The 25,209-nt window shown below is 40.0% G+C and overlaps 1 protein-coding gene across 2 annotated transcripts in view; it reads left to right on the top strand.

Annotated features, from left to right (window-relative positions):
- The window catches only part of SDCCAG8 (SHH signaling and ciliogenesis regulator SDCCAG8), an 88,315-nt gene that overhangs the window by 8,733 nt on the left and 54,373 nt on the right, over positions 1-25,209 (top strand). For both annotated transcript variants that reach the window (XM_081905817.1, XM_081905816.1), the window contains exons 6-13: positions 298-417; positions 3,239-3,303; positions 6,251-6,439; positions 8,050-8,188; positions 12,089-12,241; positions 12,817-12,951; positions 15,247-15,363; positions 21,957-22,099. In XM_081905817.1, the coding sequence (XP_081761943.1) occupies positions 298-417; positions 3,239-3,303; positions 6,251-6,439; positions 8,050-8,188; positions 12,089-12,241; positions 12,817-12,951; positions 15,247-15,363; positions 21,957-22,099 (1,061 nt within the window). The remainder of the gene's footprint in view (positions 1-297; positions 418-3,238; positions 3,304-6,250; positions 6,440-8,049; positions 8,189-12,088; positions 12,242-12,816; positions 12,952-15,246; positions 15,364-21,956; positions 22,100-25,209) is intronic.

Raw genomic sequence — 25,209 nt, 5'->3', positions numbered from 1 at the left:
AATCGTTTGGCTTTTCTGCCCCGTCTCCCGAATACAGTCCTGAACAATTTCTTCTGGGAATGTCTTTAAGAAAAGACATGGGATATGTTGCCAGGGCGGTTTGCAGTAGAAGAGGGCAGCTTGTGGAAGTGTACTACTTGCATAGTATTTAGATGCAACACAACACTATTATTGTGCTCTTTGTGTAACTTCACAGGATATCCCATTTTCACATATTGTGTAATGTTTTTGTTTGATGTATGGATGTATGGATATGAAATGGGCACAGACACTGAAAAGCTATTGTTCTTGTTTCAGGGAAATACACAAAATGCCGGTGGTGATGATTCTCATGTTTGTGAAACTGCCAAATCATCTCATATCAATGAGCAGGCTACAGCAGCTACATTTCTAGTGGATAAATGGCAGCTAGAACTGGTCAGTGCCTATTAGAAACCCACTGAACTATTCATATGGCATTATTTTATTTACTCTTCTGGAATAGGAAATTACTTAAATGTCATCACAGAGAATTATGGATAAAACAAATACTTTTAAAGTGACCAACATAATACAGTTGGATCCACAGCTTGCAGAAGGGAGCTGGCAGAAGCTGATATTTCTGTCTCCTCCTTTCCCAAGCATCTCCCCAAAGCCTGAGGTTTGGAGACCCTGCTCACTTGGGTAGACGGTTGCTTGGAGGCTGAGGAAGAAAGTCGGAATGTCGGAATTCCAAAAATCTGTTGGAAGCTTGCAGACAGTGCTCAAGAGAAGAGAGGGAGGGAAAGTTAGCTTCTGACAGTCACTTTCTGTGGACCTTCCTCTCAAACTAATCAGTAACATGGAATGTAACTTTTGAGTTGGAGAGAACTCTTCCTTTGTATACAACTGGAGAGTTTCCTTTCTGGATCTGTTAAATGTCCTTCGAATTCAGCATTCTGGTCTCTGGAAGGGGCTGATCAGATGCACCAGGAAACCTCAGACATGATGCTTGTCCTCCATACCAAGCAACCAAGATACAGGGAGGAATTCAACATTGTGCATCTTCTGATCAGTCCATCAGTGCAAGCATTTTAAGTTAATTGATTTAATGAAAAGAAACTATTTGCCAACTGTTGCTTGACAGAATGTTTTAGCAAAGTATACATTAAAGAAAACATGCATATGATTTATAGTACTTTAGTCAATTTGTATTATAATATTTGGAAGCGAAAACAAATCTTAATCAAGGAAACACCGGAATGGGAGACCTTCAGTACAGAAGCATCAAATGTTCTATATGATGTGCTGTGGAATTTCTTAAACCTATTGAATTTAGATTCCTATATGAACTTAAATATTTATACCAGGCCTGGCCAATCCAGAAATTTCATGTTGTGGTTCGAGGACCCGACCCCCGCGAAGTAAAATGAAGACACAGGGACACGTGATATAAGGTTAATGGGCTAGAAAAGGCCACAACTTTATTGATTACAGCAATGAAAAGGTATTGGCTTAGGCATTGGATCGCGAAACAAGTGGGTTTATTCACCAGGGGTTCATCACCAGTTGATGCTAATCCAACTATAGGCTCACCCCTGATGTCACCGAGGGTCGTGCCATGGCCTCCCGCCAAGCAGGCTTCGGACGGAATACACGACCGCCAGATTCCCAGGACAACAAAGAGAAATGAGGCCGGGGGGGGGGGAGGCTGGCACTGCAGCATAAAGGCTGCTGGACACGCCCCCCATGGCACCTGGTTGGACGGCCACCGGGGGGGGGCGTGAGTGCCAGCCAGGTGAGCTGGAGGCAGGGGGCAATGCCCCCTGCTAGGAGCGGTGCTCAGGCTCCCGTCCACAACCACTCCCCTCTCTTTCAGGGAGGAGAGTCTTTCCTTGCCAGTTTTACAGTTGCACACTTCTATTCCCTTTTTGTTTTTGAGTTTTTCTTTCCTCATGGAAGGGGTAAAGCTAAAGGCCCCTGACAGTTAAGTCCAGTCATGAACAACTCTGGGGTTGTGGCGGTCATCTTGCTTTACTGGCCAAGGGAGCCGACGTTTGTCCGCAGACAGTTTTTCCAGGTCATGTGGCCAGCATGACTAAGCCGCTTCTGGCGAAACCAGAGCAGCGCACGGAAATGCCGTTTACCTTCCCGCCGGAGCGGTACCTATTTATCTACTTACACTTTGATGTGCTTTTGAACTGCTAGGTTGGCAGGAGCTGGGACTGAGCAATAGGAACTCACCCCGTAGCGGGAATTTGAACTGCTGTCCTTCCGATCGGCAAGCCCTAGGCTCAGTGGTTTACACAACAGCGCCACCCGCATCCTGGGTTAGCAATCTCTAAATAAATATTTAGCTGGAGGTTTGAAACTTGTGCTTTTTATTATTTGGATGTATTATATATTTTGGGTATGTGTGTGTGAGAGAGAAATCTTTTTGAATTGTTACTATTTTTATCCTATTTTTATTATGCTTGTTTTAAGATCTGTTGCTACTGTAGCTTCCTCCAGTTTTCCTTATTTATTACTACCATGGGTCTCCTCGGTTACTTTGGTTTTAATATGCCTTTTGGGAAATGGTTCATTTAGATCCTATTTTTCTGTTTGTGTGATTGGTATGTCAGCTCCCACACATTCTATTATGCCCCTCATGAATATTCATTGCTATACTGCAATTTGCTGCCCACACCCATTGGTGGGGCTGCACAGAATGTATGTATTCTGTGTTGTTTTCTCCTTCCCCATAGTCATTCCTCCCTAGCATCTTTACCTTTTTCTATTGTGGGCATGCATGCATGCAGGAAATACTTGTATGTGCTCTTGACAGGAAGGGAAGTCATGCCAGGTAGAATGGACAGATCCATTTCTGTAGTGACCCCATGGCTATCACTATGTAAGCTCCTTACTATGATGCAATACAAACAACCTCATCCTTGCTAGTTTTGGTAGGTGGGCTCTAAAAATGTTTTTGCTGTAGGGTCTAATAGTTTGTAGCCTCTGTTTTTAATCCTGTAGTGTTATGACTGCCTGTTATATATTGATTTGAAATGTTTTTACAAATATTATGTTATTGTCCTTGTGTTGTTTATATATGTTATATAGTCTTAAATGCTGTAAGGCATGGTAGGAAAATGCTATATTTTGAATGTCTGTTAATGTATACAAAATTCATTATAATTTTATTAAATTTTTAAAATAAGTCTTGATTATTATGATCAGATTTCTTGACATGTCTCTTACTTGTAGTTAAATAAACCAGTGTATTTATTTTTTTTTTAAGGAAAATCTAAAATGTCTCTATCAAGAACAGACAGAAGCACTTGAAACTCAGGTCCTTTCCCTAAGGTAATAAAAAAAATCTTTCTTTTCACTTCAGATTGGTATCTGCCACCTGAATGAATTTTGTTTTGTTTTGCCTCTTTATAGCTATCCAAAGTTCAGCATAACAAAGAAGCAATTATTTTTCCACCTCCGCCGTGCTAAGCAGCTGGTCCTTTACCTTTCTCACCCTGATCTTGCCCCAGTGATCCATGCGATGGTCACCTCTAGGCTTGATTGTTGTAATTCTCTCTACACGCGGTTGCCCTTGAAACTGACCGAGATACTCCAGTGGGTGCAGAATGCTGCGGCAAGGTCCTTATGGGGCTCTTGCCACGGGATCATATCCATCCAGTGCTATACCAGCTGCACGGGCCCCCAGTTGAGTACAGGGTCAGGTTTAAGGTGCTGGTTTTAACCTTTAAAGCCCTATATGGCCTAGGACCCTCATACTTACGGGACCACCTCTCCTGGCATGCCCTGTGGAGGACCTTACGGTCCACAAACAATAACATCTTGGAGGTCCTGTGCCTCAAGGAAGTTAGACTGGCCTTGACCAGGGCCAGGGCCTTTTTGGCCCCGACCTGGTGGAACGCTCTTTTGCAAGAGACCAGGGCCCTGCAGGATTTGATATCTTTCTGCAGGGCCTGCAAGACGGAGCTGTTCTGTCAGGCCTTTGGTCGGGGCCCAGTCTGACCCCCTTTTTTTGTTATAAGACCCAGTATGTAAGTGACCTACCTAACCCTTTGCACTGGCTCATACAAGGCCAGCACAAACAGTTGGGCCTGGTGAGCACTCAGTGTTCCCATTCCCTATAGTTATAATCCATGGGTTGCCATCTGATTTTATTCTGCTCCAAATTAGATTTTAAGATGTATTTTAATCGATTGATTTATGTTTTTATAGTATCATACTTCGATGTTAGCCGCCCTGAGCCTGGACCTGGCCGGGGAGGGCAGGGTATAAATAATTTTTTTTATTCTTATTGCCGTATTTTTCTGTCTATAAGATGCCCCCATGTATAAGACGCCCCCTTTTGGGGGGGACTCTGAGTTAAGAAAATGGGGGGAGATCTATAAGTGTATAAGACACCCCCAAATTTTGAACATTATTTTTTAGGGGGGGGACCTAGTCTTATACATGGAAAAATACGGTATTACTACTACTACTACTACTACTACTACTACTACTACTATAATATTTCTGGTGCTCCTATAAAACTTGAAATTTGAACTATGTACAGAAATCTTAAAGGCTTGGTGTATGGGGTGTTAGGGTAAGGGTAGCACATCTTGTGGGGGACATGTTGTTCTCCATCTGGAGGAGTTTGTCCACCTTTGCTCCCCACTAGCCTCTCTAGGAAGGGAGTTCCCCACTTATCTCCGCACTTATCTCTCTCACTTGTGGCTCTTAGAAGATGTCAGTTGTGACAGCAGCTATACCTGGGAATGGCTTCAACTGGCCGGCTAAACCATGTGAGGGTAGCTGATAGGTCTCAAACCCTGGGTACATTAGGGACTTCGCTTGCATGTGAAGACAGGCTCTGGTGAATTGAGCAGACCCAAGACCAATAGTACATCCAGCGATCAAGAAGGCTGTTGAGGGAAGTGAGGGGCAGATAGTGCTTGTCAACCTGGGAAGGTAGCTCTAGAAGGTAACTCTAGGAGAAGGAAAACTTTGATCCTAAACCTCCACTGCCTTGTGAGATATCTTTGGGAGAAGAAAAGGTTAAGGGGTAAATCCTATACAAATCCAGAATAGAATCTCTGAGTTAGTTGGATGATGCCTTGTACGCCTCCTTCCACCATCTCCTACCTCAAGGCTGGTGGCAAACATAAGCTGGTGCTCTGCTTTCCTTTGGACCACATCAGTGAGGCTGATGGCAGGATCTCCATACACATTGCCCAGTATTGCACCCCAGGGAGGTCACTTTAGTTCTGCTAACATACATATGTTGATGAAATCAGGTTTTTGTTTAAAGCAACACCTGAGAAAGGAAACCTAACAGCACAACCAGTACAGCTGTATTACATATCTATCTATCTATCTATCTATCTATCTATCTATCTATATCACAGTCTTCTGTTAGTTATAGCTTTTGATATCACTGGTGATGAGTGATTATCACAGGTTTTAACATTGAATGATACCACATATTCCACATTTCTCCTTATGCCTAGAACAATTTTAATTTTGTCTTAATATTTGTTTAATGTGTTGAAATGTGTGTGTCTGTCTGTTTAGGACGAGCCAGGTAATGGGCAACCATGTTGCCCATTCAGAAATGTTTAAGTTATTCATTCTCCCCATAATAACATCCTGCCATTTCATGAACATTATATATATATAGAGAGAGAGAGGGGCAATGTCAGGGCTACACAGACCCACCCGCTGTCGCCTCTCTCTTCCCAATAAGCAGCAGCAATGCTGTTGCAGCAGCTGCAAGACTTTTGCTGTGGGTCTGCTCCTACCAGGTGAGCCACTCCTGCATTTGACTTGTATAGAACTACCAAGAATTAGGAAACAAGAAAGTGGAGTAAACAGGCTTTGCCCTATTGCAGCTACTATCTTTCAGTGTGGTGTAGTGGTTAAGAGCGGTGGACTCGTAATCTGGTGAACCGGGTTCGCGTCTCCGCTCCTCCACATGCAGCTGCTGAGTGACCTTGGGCTAGTCACACTTCTTTGAAGTCTCTCAGCCCCACTCGCCTCACAGAGTGTTGGTTGTGGGGGAGGAAGGGAAAGGAGAATGTTAGCCGCTTTGAGACTCATTAGGGTAGTGATAAAGCGGGATATCAAATCCAAACTCCTCTTCTACTACTACTGTATTGTGTTCATATGTTTTCAAACTACCAATACTAGATCAGTGATGTTAGTCGCCATAAGGGGAACTCTGCTTCTGTCATTCTGCCATACTGATGGTCTTTTATCCAGCCTTGTTTCTTGCTTATAGTGTTGTATGTCATTTCCTTTCTAGAAAAGAGTTATCAGAGTCTCAAAAAAAGTGTGAAGATCTGAGTGGAAGATTAAAGCATCAGCATTTGCTCAGTGCAGCAAGTAATTCCATCAGAGTTGGTGGCCTTTGCCTACAATGTGCACAGCACGAAGCTGTTCTTTCCCAGACACATTCAAATGTCCACATGCAAACCATTGAAAGGCTAACAAAGTAAGTAGCGGGATAATTAAATCCTGAATTAAAACAAATTCTTGCAAGGTGATTTTTAACAGTGTTTATGTCATGATTTGGGCGTCATTTGCTGTGATGTTCTGCACAAACTCCGTTAAGTGCAAAATCCATTTTCTCCAAGGTCACCTTTCCTTTCCACCTTTCTCACAACAGTGTGCTTTAGTTGTTTGCTAAAGTCCCGGAGGAGACTTCGTGAAGAGAAATTTAAAACTTTGGATAGAATATTGACAAAACACATTTCATGGGTGTTTCTCTTCCTTCTTAGCACTCTACAAGACCATGTTCCTTGAAGCATAACATAATTGTGCTTTTATTTCTGTGTGGCCAGGTAACTTTTATAGCAAAAGCAGGAGAATTCACTTCAGTACTCTGTTTATGTTGTGTATTGCTTTGCATCTGACTTGAAACCCATTTCCAGGACTTCAAACCACCGTTGTGCTTATCAGTCATAAAAATAGTACAAAAAGGATTTTAGAAAGGTTGCTGGTGAGTTACTTCAGCTATCTCTGCTCCACTCTGGGAATGCTGAGCCATTCAGGCTGCCAGACTCTCTCCATCATATTTGTGCGTCTAGGTTTTTATGGTCCCTAAGCTTATTTTTCTTACCTATGGTTCTTCTCTCTCCCTTGATGCAACAAGAAGTATTCATACAACATCTCTAGCGGGTAAGAACTTAATTTACATAAAAAGACCCAGTGTCCATCTGGACACCTAACAAGAAGATGGGAGAGGCATCCTAAATGCAAAGAATCCAAATTGTTAACTTTTTCTCTATACTTTGAGAATAACATTAACATACGATTGCACCTTGAACGTGATAACTATCTATGGTAACCCAAGAGAAAGTTCCATTGAAATAAGTGTGATTTTCCTGTAAACTTAGATAGGATCAGTCTGTCAGTTACTGACCGGGGGCTTGCATGAATAACCATTCACCATCTCTGACATGCATATCTAATAAGCTAGGTCAGAATTGTACATTTGAAAATGTGCATGGTAGTATTGCTTAAATCATTGGCAACAAGCATTTTGCCTGCCTTGCATGTGTGGCTTATTCCTGTTCTTCCCTCCCCATTAAACATACGCTATACATCACAGAGAATAGTCGATTCTTTAGTTTACATTCTGTATGCATTCCTTTTATATTACTCTCTTTTAAAGTCCTAAAACAGAAGCGATGAAGAATCCTAGACTTTTTGGTTCTGTGCTGCAGATTATACAGCCTAGTGAATCTGTTCTAGAGTTGAAAAGATTTTCAGTGCAGTTGCCCATATTCAATACTGTAGCTTAATGTGGAATCCATTCTTTATCATTGCCATAATCACGATTCTATTTTGCTGGATGCATTGAACTTCATGTATTTTTTTTTTCTTGACTGTGTGTGTTTGCTATATTGTGTTTTGGTGGGATGCTACCCAGTTTGCATAAATTGTGATGTGGTACCTGTTACTACTACTCAGCACATCGTGAGAACTCACATCATAATATAAGTTTCAAAATGTTGCTAAAATTAAACACTGATACTCATTTTAAGTGGATTTTATTTCCTTAGTTAATTTATATATTTATTTCCTTTTTAAAAAAAACAGTGAAAGAGATGAGCTAATGGCAGCACTTTCTTCAGTCAGAGTAAACCTAAGTGAAATGCAGCAAAGGGAATCTAACGCTTATGAACAAGTGAAGCACGCTGTACACATGACGGAAGAAGCCAATTTGGAAAGGACTAAGGTAAAATAGCACTACTTTAGGCAAGCCTAAGGATATACTTCTGATTATCACTTGCTTGGAAAAATAATAGAGAGACAGCTACCTTCAAGTCTACTTGCTTCTCGGAGATGTCTGGCTAGCTGCTTTACAAATCAGAATGCTGGATTAGATGGGTCTTTGGTCTGATATGATAGGGCTGCTCTTGTGGTTTTGTTGGGGTTGTGAGCCTTGTTAGATACTAAAGCAGTGACTGACTGCTCTCCGGAGGTTTCATTATCCCTAACTAGTGCCCATGCTGGCTGGGACTGATGGGTGTTGGAGCCTAGCAACTTCTGGAGGCCCATGAGTTAGCAACCCTTCATACTATAGCAAATATTACTAAGAAAGAGATGTTACTAAATAAAAATCACTGTGCTGCTCTGGCATATATCAAGAGATATTTCCTTTCTTGCCCATCATTCATTGGATTGCCTGTGTTTCCCCCCCTGCTCTCTATTGCATCTCTCACTCCCCAAATGTTGATTACTACGATACTACCTTTATGTTTGTTTCCTTTCCTATCCAAATAACATTTTGATATGGAGGGGAAATGGGCATGGTGTATTATAAAAGTTGACTAATTAAACAACTAAGTTTCTTACACCAGTATGTTATCTGTGGGGTTTGTGCCCAACAAAATAGAACTGGTCTCAGAAATATGTCTTGGTTTTCATTCATCTTGAGAGAATTAAGAAAGAGTGTGTGTTAAGTTGGTTTTGCTTCCCAATGCCATATTTCAGACAGTTTCCACTCATATTCCTTACAGGGCAAGTATTACAGTTTTCTTAGAAATGCTACTCCGTTAAGTCCTCTCTGTTCAAATCAGGTTTTATGAACTTTGCTTGCTGTTGATCAGGCTTCTAAGCTTTCAGAACTCATACAAGCACTGAATAATTTTTATCATCTATTGTAGGGTGCAGTGTGAATAATATTAAACAGCTTTAAAAACATTTATGGTAGTGAGTTGTCTTGATAATGAGTGCCATCTGCTGTGTAATTAGTGAATTACCTCTAATTGTGAGAGGTTTATAATCAAACGTAACTTTCATGAGAGGGAAGATTAGATTGTATAAACGGGAAATAATTTTCCCATACTATGATTTCAAATAAGTTCTGAAAAGAATACAACTGACCTCAGTTTCAAGACTTGTGGTTTGATTGTTAAAATATTTATAAATCATTCAATGTTTTTAAAATATTTTAAGTGTTCCACAAAAAAATAGTAAACAATAACTTTAAAACAAAAATGCAACATCGAACAGTATTATTGTTGGCATCCATCTGTCTCCAGAGACAATGGAGTGCACCTCCAGGGGTGAAGTCAAACCACTGGAGAATCGCAGCACCTGCTGTGGCTGCAGATACCAGTAACCCATAACTGCTGCCTCCCACATTGCTTTTGCTGTGTTAGCAGCACTGAAATGACCTCTCCAGGGCACAAGTGTTTGGAGGTTTGGGGCTGCCCAGACAACAAGACCTCTCTCCTCTCAGCCTCGCTGATGTGGTCCAAAGGGAAGTAGAGTAATATGTTTGGCACCAGCAGGAGTTGCCAGAAGGATCGGACACTATCCAACTGTCTTAGGGAGCCCACTCTGGATTTGTGTAGGGTTTACTCTTAGTATTTTTGTTCCCCAAAAATGTCCTGCAAGGCAGTTGGTAAAACAGTATAAAGGGATATAAAAACAAGAATTCATGCAAATAAAAACAGGGTCTGATCTTAGTGGTCAGGGAGAGCCTAGGCAAAAAGATATCTTTAGAAGACTTTGAAGCAACCAATAGTTGCTGCTTCATATACGGCTGCGGGAAGAGCGTTGAAGAGTAGAGGAGTCCATTTTCAGGTTAAAGTACTATGACATTCTGGAACATGCAGTACCATGAGTAGAAGTTCCCCAAGTGATCTAAGTAATCTTACATGTCTATACAATGGCAGACGGTCTGTTAGGTAACTTCGTCCTGTTCAGGGCTTTATATGTTTACAGCAAGGCATTAAACATGGCCCAATGGCTGATTGAGGACTCTGTGCTTCATCAAGTGTTGTATCTAATGCTGCTGTGGCAGCAACATAAGACTTCTCACTCACACAATAGAGCTTCCCGTTGCTATCATCCAGATCAGATTTTAGGGGCGCACAGGGGGCTACAAGGGGGAGAAGATGAAGCCCTGTTTCGCAGTGTTCAAAACAACCCCGTGTTATTACTTTTTTTTTTAAGGCCACATGTAGACAAACACGAAACTGCTGCAGGCAAAGCCCATCAAATTATGTAAACAGTTTTTGAGGATGCCATGTGCAGAGTAAGTTGCTTGAGGATTCCATGAAGCAGTACCAGCCAGTGACTCATTTACAGAGTTGAATCTGCTTCTGTTCTACTCTGTCTTGGGTAGAATCACATTGTTCATTAAGCGGATCAGTAACTGCAAAGGAGCTCAGAGCTCCTTTATTTTGAACAGTTGTGTAGAAGAAGGTATTTTTACTTCTGCACAATAAACTGTAACTACCAAAATTTCCTGTTGTGCGTTGCTTCTAAAAGGATATATGAGCTCTATTGTCCTTTGCTTTAGGTTACCCTAAAGAGAAGCAAAAATGGGGATTCCCCAGTGGGCATTAGGAACCCCCTCCCAGTGGGTAATGTGTTATTCTTATTGCCTGAAGCAGGAAAAATGTTGTCACGCCACAGGAAGCTCTGCAAATACCTCTCCCTTGAAGTTTCAATTCATTTCTCTTGCCTTGCTTATATAGTATTTGCCTAGTTCCTGTTCTAGCTTGCTATTTTTCTCTTCTTGCTCATTCTTACTGTTTTTCCTCACGGTTTAAAAGAAGCTAAGAAATACCTGCTTTCCCATTTAATAATTACAGTTGTACCTTGGTTCTCAAACAGAATGCGTTTGAAAACCAAAACACAGCTTCCGAATGGCTGCAGGAGCAGCGTCCTGCAGCCATTCGGAAGCCACAGAAACCGCGCTGGATGTTTGGCTTCCAAAAATCGTTCGAAAACCAAAACACTCACTTCCAGTTTTTGATCGTTCAGTAGCCAAACTGTACAAGTTCCAAGGCATTTGGCAACCAAGGTCCGACTGTGTTTTAGAAATGCTTGTTTTTACGAGAATGCTAGTGTCACAAAAGAAAATAAGATTTGCTTGTCAAGACTACAACTTCACTAAACTTGCTCTGAGATTGTAACCAGGCTTATGCTCTTAAGAAAGCATTGGGTAAGAGTACAGCAATTACATTTATGCTCAGAAAGTAAGTTTCTGAGGCTGCAATCCTGTAAACATGTAAGTCTCATAAAAATCAGTGGAACTTATACCTGAGTAGACATGCAAGTCTAGTTTTCATTGCATGCTTTGAGTGAGATGTACAGTAGTACCTCCGGTTATGTAACTCTCTGGTTACGTAAACTTCAGGATGCAAAAGCGGCGAACCCAGAAGTATTTGACCGGGTTTCGCCACGCGCACATGCACAGAAGCAGTTCTCAGGTTGCAGAAAATTCGGAATCCGACCGGACCTCTGGAACGGATCCCATCCGCAATCAGAGGTACCACTGTACTTTGAAATTCACAGTGAATATTAGCATACTTGCAGCAAAATCCTGTTAAGCATATAGTCCATTACTGATCTAATTCTGTTTGGCAGTCACAGTGATTGGTTCTCTCTTATGGTCCAATTTTGAGCAACAAGTGGTTCTTGGGAAAGATTTACAAAAGTTATATCTGTTCTTGAAATATACTATGCATCTCTATATAGCCATATATTAACTTATTTAATAGAAAATGTTTAATCTAGAATTTTTGCTTGTCACTTCTACTTTTTCAGATTTAAATCTTGTTCTAGTTTAAAAAATGAGCTATTAATTTCAGTCTTTAAAATATGACCATTTCCACAGGCTCTAGTCCAATGTGAACAACTTAAAAAGGAGATGGAGCGAAAGAGAGAGCGTCTTGAAAGGGAATTAGCAATACAAATAGATAAGAGGGCTGAAGAGCGAGAAGCAGTTCGTGAAGAAATGAAGAAAGAAAAAGAGAACTTGTCATCGTTGGTATTTTAAACATTTTCTGTATAAGCATTCTGGACTGTAAACAGTTATGCATTCTGCTCTGCTGAAAGGCAGCAAAATTTTGGACTTTTGCCTTGATTCACCCCCCCCCCCAAAAAAAAACTTCATAGCTAGTTTTTAAAGAGTGGGGAATCAATATTGTGTGATCTCCACAATCTGGATCAGCAGAACATATCTGACTTCTCGTGACAAGCATGTGGTTGTCTGGTGGAAGCGGGGAAGCAGCAGTCACCTTACACTTAATTTTCACACTAGTCCAAAAATACTAGTGACCCCTGATGTGGACTATCTCTATATAACATGGTGTACATGTTTCCTCTATATTTCAGCAAATAAAATGTGTGTGAAGCGGTCCAGAAGTAACATATTTTCTGCATTTGCAAGAGTTTATGTATTGTTATTGTAAACTCTAGGTTTTGGGCTTCTTCTACCTTTTAAATAACAGTGCATTGACCTTCAGCAGTCTATGAAAGCAGTGTACTTACCATTTGAAACATAACAATTTTTAGCTTTGTGCTATCATTTTACTGGTTAATTAAGGTTTTGCTTTGTTTCAGGTTATGTCTTTATCTCAGAATGTGGCTAGCTTGGAGGGTCAGGTTGACAGGATTACAAGGGAGAAGATCTCTTTAGCCAATCAGCTGGAAGAAGCTCAGAAACAAAATGCTTGTCATGATATTGAGATAAATAAGGTAGAAACGCATTATGAAAACAAAGTAATCAACTGACATTGATATAAATAGAGAGTGGTTATTGATACAAATAGAGAGTGGTTTGATGCCTTGTACATTATGCAAGCTAATTGGGCACACTTTTATGATTTAACTGTCACAGCACTCTTCGTTCACAAAATATGCATATGTATATTGATAAATCCTTTGTGGTACAGTCATACCTTGGGTTACAACGACCAGTGCCAACCAAGAGCTGCTTGTATAAGGCAGCTTCCTTCTGTCCTATGCATAGCTGTCAACGTTTTCCTTTTTTTAAGGGAAATTCCCTTATTCTGAATAGGATTCATCACAAGAAAAGGGAAAAGTTGACAGCTATGTTACAGACGCTTCAGGTTGTATGATTTCAGGTTGCGCACCGCGCCGAACCCGGAAGTACTGGAATGGATCACTTTTGGGGTTTTGCGCATGTGCAGAAGCACTGAATCGTGACCCGCATGTGCGCAGACATGGCGCTGTGGGTTGCGAACGTGCTTCCCTTATGGATCACGTTCACAACCCAAGTGTCCACTGTGCTTTTTATTCTTTTATTAATTAGAAGACAGTCCCTCAGGTTCTGATCTAATTCTAGTGACAGTTTCCCATTTCTACATGTGGGAATGGGAGACCTGAATGTTTTATTCTTTATTCCATAAGCTACTCACAGAATGTGTTAGAATCATATAATTGTAGAGGTGGAAATGGCCCCAAGTGTCATCTAGTCCACCCCCTGCAATGCAGGAATCCATGACAGATGGCCATCTAACCTCTGCTCAAAAACCTCCAAGGAAGGAGAGTCCACAACCTCCCGAGTGAGACCATGTTGATAGGGAGCAATCAAATATGGTCAATAAATAAACTTTGTGGAGAATAGCTATTTCTTAATAGGCTCCCTATTAATTACACAAATTGGTCCATGTACTATGTGACAGTGGATCATTGCTGTAAACGCAGAAGGCGGAAATAGTCTTATTATAAAGCTAAAATAAAGCTTTACGCTTGACCTATCAAGCAGCAGATCATTCTTACAGGGCAGGGGGGAGGAGTATGTGTGCTTGTATAATTTTGTAAAACTGGTGTCAGAGATACTGTATTGTGCATGCAGGCTTAATTTGCACAGACACTTTCCACATGGCAATCATATTAGAAATAATGGGTGGTATCCAGCCAAGTCATATGGGAATAGACTCACTGAAATCAATACAGTAGTACCTCTAGATACGAACAGGATCCATTCCGGAGCCCCGTTTGCATCTAGAAGTAAACGTAATTAGTGACGGCACGCCTGCACGCGCACCGCTTTTTGCCGCTTCTGCACATGCGCGTGACGTCACTTTGAGCGTCTGCGCAAGCGCAAGCGGCAAAACCTGGAAGTAACACTCTCCGTTACTTCCGGGTTGCCGAGGAGCGCAACTCAAACACGCTCAACTCGAAGCGTATTCAACCCGAGGTATGTCTGTAGAATAATTACATTGATTTAAATTGGTCTACTCCAAGTATGATATAGTTAGATATCACCCAGTGGTACTAGAAAAAAATATGTTGATGTTTGAATACTTGTACAGTGCAGTATTTCCCACAGTTAGGAGTTGCTTGGGAGGTATTTGTGCCCCACGAAAAGTGCCCTGTTTTAATTATTTCAGAGAAGAGACTTCATGGACATGAATATATTGTAGCTTGTATTGAGGTGAGTGGGGAGGAAATGTGTTCATATTGCCAGTTCTCCAGGGACAGCGCTTGCTTTCTTGCTGTTTGTTCTGCACAGTAATGAAACTACCGCAGGACAGCAATGAAGAGATGTCATTTCTGTTGCCTCAGTAATGGAATGTGTGTCCCTCCCTTTCCCACTGGCACCCACTAAAAAGGAGGAAATGCAGCTTTGTTGTGTCCAGCAATGCCACCACTTAGCTGAATATGATTGGCTATGTGATAGTGACAACATCACATCCAACATGTGATCCCCTATTTGCTGGGATCATCTGTATTGACAAAATACAGAAAGAAATTGGCTCAAAGCAATAGCAAATAGGGGAAACAGTAGCTGCGAGCAGTTGTGAACAGCCATGAAAAAGCATAGGATTAGGAGGCTTTTAACCATGTGGGCTGGTGAGTTTGCACCACTTTTACTTTGAAAATGTAAGTCTGACTTAGCCCTAAAATAAACTACTAAACAATAGATATTGAAGATAACCAGCAGAGGGCATCAAAAGCTCTCCTTGCAAATAAATATTGCTCTGTATCCTGAAACTACACGCTGTTATCTATTCAATCTAACAGGTGTGTGGAGAAGTACGCTATCAGTTGAATCATGCCAAAATGAAGAAGGATGAGGCAGAAAAGGAACACAGAGAGTATAGAATAAAAACTGTAAGGGAACTTGAAATTAAAAACCAGGTAAGAGACCATGATCAAGCTGTTGATAGAAACTTGAATTTGTTTATTCTTCCAGTAGTGAAAACTAGTTGTTATAAGTTCAAAATGGCAAGAAACCAGCTATTCCTAATGAAGAAATTGTATTTTTTTCCAGAGAGTTTTTATCCTAAAAAAGTTGTAGGTATAAATAGCAATGCAGTACTTAAAATACTCCATCGTATGCCATGTGTAAACCAACATGCTCTGTGTATATATTACGTAATATCAATTTATATACATTTGTTTGTAGTCTATCAAAAGTTAAGACACAGTAACCACTGTCTAATGTTAACAACACTGTTTTTAAAAACACAAGTTAAAATACATATTCTGTTTTGTCTTGCCTTTCTAAAAACTTATTTTTATTAATTAGAAATTTATAAGATGTCCAAAAATAAGTTACTGCTCATGTAATACTGTATTGGCAATTTGTAGGCTTACTACTTGGTTGTGTCTTTCAGACTAGGGAATTTAACACTGGGTACCTTAAGGAATGCATTCCTTATTAGTAAGCATTTAATATTGGGATAAACCACTACTAAATTAGGAAATTGGACATGTTTATACTGAATCCTCTGAAATCCCTTGTTATACCTTGCCTTTCTGCCAGTTTCAATTTTCACTGGCAGCACTACAGAGCTTTGTATTAAATCCCTGTTCTCATTAAAATGCACATATATGTTATGGAACATGTAGTGCTGTGAATTGAAACCGCTCTGTTGCCAATAAATAGCCATTAAAATATGATTCAATACAGGAATGGTTTGACTTAATGAGTTTGTGAAAGGAAACTAATCCAAAGATGGCAGCTCTCAACACTGTATCCAGTTCTGTTCTAGAGGGTCCTTCAACCTCCAATGTGTGGGTGCCCCTTGTGTATGTGGAAGTGTTTTCTGTTAAGTCAAAGCCACCATTAGATACAGCTTCTTTAAATCATTTGGTTATCTCATATCAGTACAGGTGCCTTCAAAGTTTTTTGTAACCTTTTTAAGGCCTACAGAGGCTTAAAACAATTTGATATTAACTTGGGAGATAGTGCAGCTAAATGAATTTGTATACTAATGAATTGAGAAGTATGAGCAAGAACATTTTGCGTGGCTCATAAACATGCTGATAAACTTTTGAACTAATGGTAAAATACCAATTTGCAACTGGAACCAGTATTATTTCCTTATAGCACGCAGTCTGTGCAGACTGCTCTGTGTTGTCTGTTGGAAGCAGGGCATGGTGCAATGTGAGAACTGCATTCCTACAATCTGCTCTCAGAGTAAACAAGGAGTAGGGCCTAAACCCACCAGGGCATGTATGAATCTGCCTCAGAAGTGACTTATGATGTGCAGAAGTTTGCTGTGATTCAAGTGTGGGAGTAATAATGACTTTAAGGAAGGGCCATAGTTTAGTCATTGAATAGATGCTCTGTGTGCAAAATGTCCCAGGTCCAATCGCTGGGATCTCCAGATGTAACTGGGTCTGAAATCCCGGAGAACTGCTGCCCATCTTCTCAGACAATACTGAGCTAAATAGACCGATAGCCTGGCATAGTATAAGACAGCTTTCTACGTCTGTAGCTTATGGAGAACATAGCTTCCTAATGCAACAATAGATTGGGGGCTGTACGCCAATAACATAGCTGGAGCCAGTGACAGGCATGGCAGGCCCACAAACACACGCACAGACAAAGACACTCCTTTTTGCACCAGTGAAGGGCAGATTACTTATTACCCTTTCAAGGAAAAAGAAGGGGAACACAATTGTCCTGAACTCTTGGCCTACCTGGTGGCAAGTAAGTATGCCAAGTCCCCAGTCCAGGGTAAATCCACATGTCCAAACTCCAGAACAAAGCAGTCTCAGAGATCCTGGAGCACCCAAGCCAAGATTCATCAACATGGGCAGTTGAGCAGACACAGCACCTCAGCTCTGCTGCCCTTTTATACTTTGTCTGCTGATTGCAGCATCTGGCCTTGATGAGGCATGTGACCCTCACCTGCTCCAAGCCTACTCCAGCTCTGGTGATGGGTTCTGTTTCTCTGGTTCCTATGCACTGAGCTCCATCCCCTTGTCATCCTCCGTCACCCTGTGAGTACTTCATACACCAACCTCTCCTTCCCCATCCCCAGCTTGCCCCAGTATGTCCCAGCCCCAGCTACACTCCTCACTGGGATCCTCTTCCTCCTGTTCCTCTTCTCCATTGCCTACCAGTTCATGAGAACAGTTTACATGGAGAGGAATGTGCACAGGGGTGCATAGCATCCCTCCCTTGCAGTGGTGCCCCCTCAGCTCCCAGGCAGCTGATTTTGGTGGCTGGTCACATGTAGGCCAGAGAAGCAGCAGCTATGGGATCACAAAATGGTGCAAATATGGAAGACTTTACTAAAAAGGAAAATTGAAACATAGGTATAAGCAGCCAAGCAAGTGTCAGGAACCTCCCTTTCCTGGAGAAAAAAAAGAAAGCCAAATGCCCTAACATTATTAAGTCTGTAGTGGAGAGCCCAAGCTATGGGGAAAATGAAATGTTCTGCCACTTCTGGATCTTGCTGCTTCTGTGATCAGATTTGCATAGTAGAGACTGGCCTAGAGAATTCAGACACGTATTGCCGTAAGCAGTTGAAAGATAAGAAACTGAATGAGCTCCAGTTTGTGCGTTGCCTGTTGTTGGTGTTGTAAATTAGCGCTAGAACTGTACTGGTTTTTTCCTGATAATTGTACTGGTCTTATGGAATACGGCGTAGAAAAGAGTAAATGCATATACAAAACAACTCGTAGGAGTACTGGTTGCTAGACACTGCCCCAGACTAGTGGAGCCTGACATGTAATGTCATTTGCATGGAAACAGCAGCTACCAATTTCAAATAAAACAATAAATGAGAAGAAGTTGCCCAATTAGTAGCAGCCAAGGGTGAGACCAGTTCAGATTCCAGTAGGAGAAGCATGGTTCAAAACCAGAAGGCAGGCAGGAGCTTGGAGATGGCTCCTGGTTGTGATCAAAGAAAGCATTGTAAGAAGTGGGTGAATGGAAAAAACAAAACAAAATAAAAGCAAACAGGCAGTTCCTGCCCATCTCCATTACCCCAAAGGAAGTCCCCCCACCCCACAATCCCCATCATGGTCCCAGACTCAAAGGGCCAAGGTTGGGAGGTCCATTACCTGCCAGTACCATTGTTTATTGGTGGTGTTGGTGATTGTTTTAATGTCCCCTTGTGCCCACTGCAACCACTGCTGTGCACATGAGGTTGGGTGGGCAAGCAGGAACTGTTAGTTGGCTCTGTTACCTCTTGGAAGGAAAGAAAACAGATGGAGTTATTGGCCCAGCGGAGGGGTTCCTCTCATCCTGCAAAAATATATTAAATTAATAAATTGATCTTTACATAAACATTGGTTTAACTTGGTGAATAAAAACTCATTTTCTGGGAAACTCCTTTACAGATGGTATGCAGGACAGCAACTGGGACCCACCCAATCTCTTTCACTAAACACTATAGCATGAATTTACTGTATATGCATCCTTGGAGGCAGCCTTTGGTAGGCATATTCTCCAACAAGTGCTTCAGAGCAATTAGTCACCTATCTTCCACCCAGGAATTAACAAGGTTGGCTTTTGAGCATCCCACTTGGTGATGTCCTTGTGCCCAATTGAGAAGGTTCTGAAAGGTGTTTCTGAAGGGACACTAGGACACTACCCAAGTCCATCCTATGCAGGCTATTATTTCTTCCCCAGTTAGTTGCTATAGATTCAACTGCAGATAGCAGGAGTCTGTCATGTCACTATACTGTTTCCCCTCATTTGGTTGTTTCCTTATGCTCTCAGAATGTATGGAAGCCCGTATTCCTTTCTGTGCTCCATCAGAAGGCAAATTACCAATGAAAGGGAGGGGGGAATTGGAAATCCTCTTGGCGTAATGACGGTTTTTTCCAGCCTTCAAGCGATTGGTGGATGACAACCCACTTGGTGGTATCCCAGGTTTTTTTCCACCATGCCTTCATTCTTTAATTATCTGTTGCCTCCTTCGGTGGGTGGGTTGTTTTAGTCCTGCCTTTTTTTATAAAGATGAATGTGTTTTTAGCTTTTATTTGGTTTTAGTTCTATGTTGGTTTTAATGTACATGCTATTTTTTGTAAGTCATTTTCAGTTACTTTTTGTTAAAAAAGCAACAAATTCAGTTAATAATAACAACATACTACAATACACTTAATTCAATAAATAATAACAACACTCCACTCTACAGGAAGCCTGGTAAGGCAGGTGCAATTGATATAGCCTACAATTACTCCCTTCCCCACAACCCTCAAACCGATACTGGTACTGCACTTCATATGGATGCAACTGGTATAGATCAATTCCTTTTGCCTTGTCCTCTCAAGTCTTGCTTATACAGGTCAACCTACCCCTGCCAGTCTGATCCTCACCTGCTGTATTGGTTACCACTACCTCCACCCAAAGAAACAAACCCTTATAAGAATATAAGACAACAGACTTTGGATGCTGTGTGGCTGTTATTATGTAGAAAAGGGGAAAAAAACAGAATATGCCCTGGCAAGATTTAACAAAAATGTATTGTGTGTGTAGAGCTTGTAAGCATGCATAGAATCAGGTTATTAAATTGAAATTTTCCATTTATTATTTAGATACATAGTGACTGAAAACATATTTAGTTTGAAAATAGGTAAACACTTTATATGACATGGAAGGCTTTATATAACATAATGAATAAATACATAATTGTGTGATGTAAAAATACATTGCTTATTTTACATCTTAATTCTCACAGTCTTGTTAAGCTGCATTAGAATTACACTAATATTCTTAGTGTTTTATACATATATCACAAGAATTGTATTTTTATTAAACTAAGGTTTCAATATATAATTTTTCTGCACTAATCAGATCCGACAAAAATATACAGTAAGCAACAGTTGATAGTAGTTGCTGGGCAAACCAGTGTTCTCAATGAACTGAAGTGTTCATGTTCTTCTATTGATAGGGCAATAAATATTTATAGTTTGAATGGGGCTAAATGGGCTTAATTCTTTTCTGGGTTATGATCGCTGTTAATAACAACCATAACTGATAACCACTTAGTGATGTGGGCTGCAAAAGGTGGTGAATTGTCTAACATTGCCTCCCTATCCATTCTACTGATAGAAACCCTGCTCAATCAAAGAGTCTTCCAGCAGGAGAAGAGCACCACTGGATGTAATATTTCTACTATAAGAGGGTGCCACTCCGCCAGGCTACAGCAAAGGGGGAAATGGAGGCAGGGCACTCCATCAACTCTGAACTATCCTTCACCACCAGCTACTCTATCAGGCTGCAGTAGAGGAACCAGCAATTTTTGGCTCCTCTCAAACTATTTTCATTTAAGTTAACTGAAAGAACTTGGTGGCTAAAAACTGCTGACTTGAGTTTGCTTCCCCACCCCAATCACTCCAGTTTCCTTTAGAGTATAAGCCTAAGAGTCTTGTTTGTTATTGATCTTATGTTATCAGCTCTGGAAACACTTATGGCCAAATAGAAGGGTGAAAATGCTTTAAATGAAAAAATAATTTTGCCATAGTTATTCATGTATGTGAGTTGAATATAGAAATTATATTTCCATAGTAATCCGGAATCCTTTTTTAAATATGAAAATTAGTTTAGGATATGGAAAGAACATTAAGTTAGCGTTTTAAATGTAACACACATCTCTTTGTTGTTTCTGGGTGAAATTCATTTAAAATCTTTATCTTGGGATCTTGGGCTCAAACTAAATGAGAAGCTGTTTGCTCTCTGTACACAACCAAGATTAGCAGACATAGTATTGCCTTAAATCCCTAGGCTTAAACATCTGGCAGGTAGAGGGAGGCCATTTTCAGCAAAAGTCCTTTTATGTTGGAATATGCTTTTTTGTTGGTCCGACAGAACCTGAGCTGATTTATCTTGAGGGGATGGTATAAAGCCCATCTGTTCGCTTTAAATATTTCCCTTGAGAAAATAATGAGAGCTTATATTTATGCCTATAGTGTAGAATTATGAGGTTGTCTTGGCTTTAGTTGACAGTTGTCAAATTATGTTTGTTTTTCGTTTTAAACAAATGCCTTTTCGATGTGTGTGTGTGTGTGTGTGTGTGTGTGTGTATGGGTCAGAATGTCAAGGAGGAACTGGGGACGGGGACTTAGAGTGATCAACCTAATTTCTATAGCTATAAACTGTTAAAAAAGGAGTCCTTGATATACTAAATAGTTTCTTATTTAATTTAATTACCCTAATAAGAATATGGTAATTGTGGTGTTGGAATGTTAATAGGCTCATTTTCCATGCATGACCGCTGATACTGCTGCATTTATCTGCCTATTACAGGTAGTTATATAAGTTTGGGGGAGTTTATCTAAAGCTAGTAGCACTGAATAAAAAATAATGAAATTAGTAGCTCAGTCTTTCTCATTCTCATTTCAATTTCTGTTGTAGGCAGGATTTTCTTTAAAGTGCCCTTTGATTATTATTTTTGTTATAGAATGTATATATGTACAATGTTTGTGATGTATATAACTTCCTTTATTGTTATAATTGAATTTGCTGTGCTCCTCTGTGTGTTTTTAAGGAAATAGAGAAATTGCAAGTGGAGCTTAATGAATATAAACTGCGTTTGGAGCAAGCACTGCAGGATATAGCAAGAGCTAAGGAAGAATGTCTGAAACAAACAGAATTGCTGGGTAAAGCTGAGCACCAACTGCACCTCACCAGGTACCCCTTATCGTACATGGCCTTAGCACCAATTTCAATTTTATACTGCAAATTTTTGCCAGCAGCTTATCCACAGTTGTTAGAGATTGATTCAGTGCACAGCTTTCAGGCATATTAGAAGTGAAGATGTACTGAGCAAAACATTCAGACAAGATGAAGCGTGGCAGGGATTTAGTGATAACAAATCTATTCATCCAGAGTATTCTTTCTGTTCATCTAAAGTATTCTTCAAACAATCACGGTGTTAAATGTCATCTTAGAACAATTTGTAGTCAGTAAAAGTTATATACACCCAATTGTTCTTTCAAGATTCTTTGATGCAGTTGCTTTAAGGAACAATTGAGATTATATAGCACATTGCTCTCCAGTTCCTTATTGATATGTAAAAGCTGAAAATAGCTATCACTTTCCTAGTTACTGATTATAGTTAGATGCATGCATGGTCTTCAGAGAAAATTGATGATCATGCATAAAACAGTCAATTCTATGCCAAAAATGTTTGTGTGGGAGACAAGCAACTAACTATACACACAAAAACTTTCTGAAGTTTGTGCATTTTTCTCTTAACAGTAGCCCCATTATTCTTAACACCTGCCTGCTCCCACTGAGCTTGATTAATTTAACACTTCAAACTCATTACTGTTTCGTTTTTAAATCTATAGCATGAACTGCTTTCTGGAATGGAAGTCAAGATTTAAAAGTATGCCAGAATGCATTTAGATTTGTAGTATTAGTTGGGTCGAGTACATGTATTGTATGTGCATACAGACTCACACAATGGATACGAATATGGGAGATTATAGTATGCTTCTTAAATGATCACACCATCCTCTTTTTTTTAAAGAAATGATGTAAATATAGATCATGGGCTAGTAGCAGATGGGAAGAAAAACACCCTTCTTACAGCCTGTATTTAGAGAACAAATATGCTAGAGGTTAATGAACTTGAAAAAAGTTTTGGGTAAGTTGTTAAGACAGCAAAAGTTTTGATTTTGCAGGACTTCTTTTATAATGATTTGTTGTGATAGTTAACCAAATGGTTTACCAATTTCCATCCGAAGGCTAATCATACAAGTTATGAAGCTGTGTGGTGTCTTGGAGAAAATCCAAACTGTAGATAGCTTTTCTGAAAAACTTCCACATTCTTAATAAGGTATACTAAGAGCTTAATTAAGTTAAGCATCCAAATAAGTGATTCACATTAATGATGAGACAATACTACTTCAGGCTTACATAAGCATGTAGTCTGCAGAAAATTGTTTTAGATGTTTGATTGCAGAAGATGGATGGGTTTAACAGTGATATTCGGCTTTGCTTTCTTAAGAATTGTTATTGTTGCTATCTTACAGCTTTCCAAAGTATAACTTGTCATGACAACATTTCTCCAAGTGATATTTTCCTCATATTTCCTTATCGTTCTCATGTTGGTCTAACAACTAGACTTCCTTATTTGTGATAATGTGAAATGGATGGGGAACTGCAAAATCCTGGTCTGATGAATCACTCATGACCACCAGTCTTTTGTCATTGTTTGCTTTCCTGCGCTGTGTTTTCTTATCAATTACTTTTGTTATGATTTAGCATCATATGTCAGTGTTATAGTTTTAAATTGTAGTTTTATCCACCTTTAGTCATAAAACGAAATGCAAATTGCATTTGTCTCCCTTTGTGGAGCATTGCTGTTTTGAAAGAAGTACGTCATTTTTGTGGGTGGCCTTTCATGTCTGCAGGTGTAGTTGAGTGGCCTATGTTTGGCCCTTCTAACACAGCTGAAGTTTTATTAAAGTTGTACCCATAAAGAAAGTGAGGCTGCTTGTTTCCTCAGGCAGACAATTCAATGGTTAATTTTAAAAACAAAAGGAAGTTTAGGAACATCAAAAGCAACCTTATACCAAGTCAAAACACTGATCCATCTAATTTAAAGGTTCAGTTTATTCCCACATAGTATAGTATTTCTGATTGTAAATAACTAAATAATTGCAGTTAGATGTTTTGTTAACATGCAGATATTGAAAAATAAAACAGTGTAGGGGGGAAAAGCACAAGCATGCATGGCATCTGAACTCAGTTATAGTATAGTGACTTGAAAGACTCACACATCCTGTCTTTGTGGTCCATCTGTCTCCATTCTCTTAACCTTTTATCCACCAACATAACTAGAAACTTGCTTTAAAAAATAAGTGGCTGTCTTCATGTTCAGAAACAGCTCAACTTCACACTAGGAATTGAGATACTGTATGATTATGATTTCTAGCCTTTTGTAAATACAAGCATGATATAAATTTCCAATAGAAAGAGGAATGAGTGTTGTAACTAAGTGCAAATATGTATTGTTATTCCTAATTATTACATTTTTTTACAAAAAAATTGAAAAATCTGCCGCACTAAATTCTGTAACAACCCCCCCCCCCATATATTTCAGGGGCATCTTCTCCCATATGAAATTCAGATTTAAAACTGTCACTGGTCTTCGTTCTGCTTTTTCCCCACTAAATTTGCGGAAGCATGTTTTTTATCTATTTATATTTCATTTATGTTTGTGCTAGTTTTGATGGCAAAAATTAGGCTCGTGTTTCAGTGGCAGTAAATACGGATTATAATTTTATTCTGTTTTAGATGGTTGAGATGGTTAACAAAATAATAAATACTTAAAACTTCAATGCACTTTGTTTTTCCATAGAGTTTTAGTTTGCTCTGTTCCCAAAGTAGACTACTGTGTGTGATTCCTATATTTCAGTCATGGGTCACTCTTATTTATTCTGTTACATTGGAATGACAGTCACTTGTCTGAAATGATACAGTAAAAACATACATGGGAGTGTCATCCAGTTACACTGCTGTCAGGCATGCAAGTGTCCTTCAATTGTTACAAAAATATTAGGCTAATCCATGGTGGAAACATAAATGCCTATAATATGTGTCGTGTCTTGCTGACCCAGACTGTGATGAGTCTTCTGTGGTTGGGAATTCCATATTACGGTTTCAGTGCCTACTAAAGATGTTTTTATTCAGACAGACCTTCCCAGAGGGGTGATTACAGCCATGCTGACTGTCAGTTTTATGAAATGGCAGAATATAATTTTATATTGTTTCTATATGTTCTTACCTTT

This window comes from Podarcis melisellensis, assembly GCF_964234715.1.
Source record: "Podarcis melisellensis genome assembly, chromosome: 3".
Classification (NCBI taxonomy): Eukaryota; Metazoa; Chordata; class Lepidosauria; order Squamata; family Lacertidae; genus Podarcis; species Podarcis melisellensis.
This window is presented reverse-complemented; position numbering and strand designations above follow the sequence as displayed.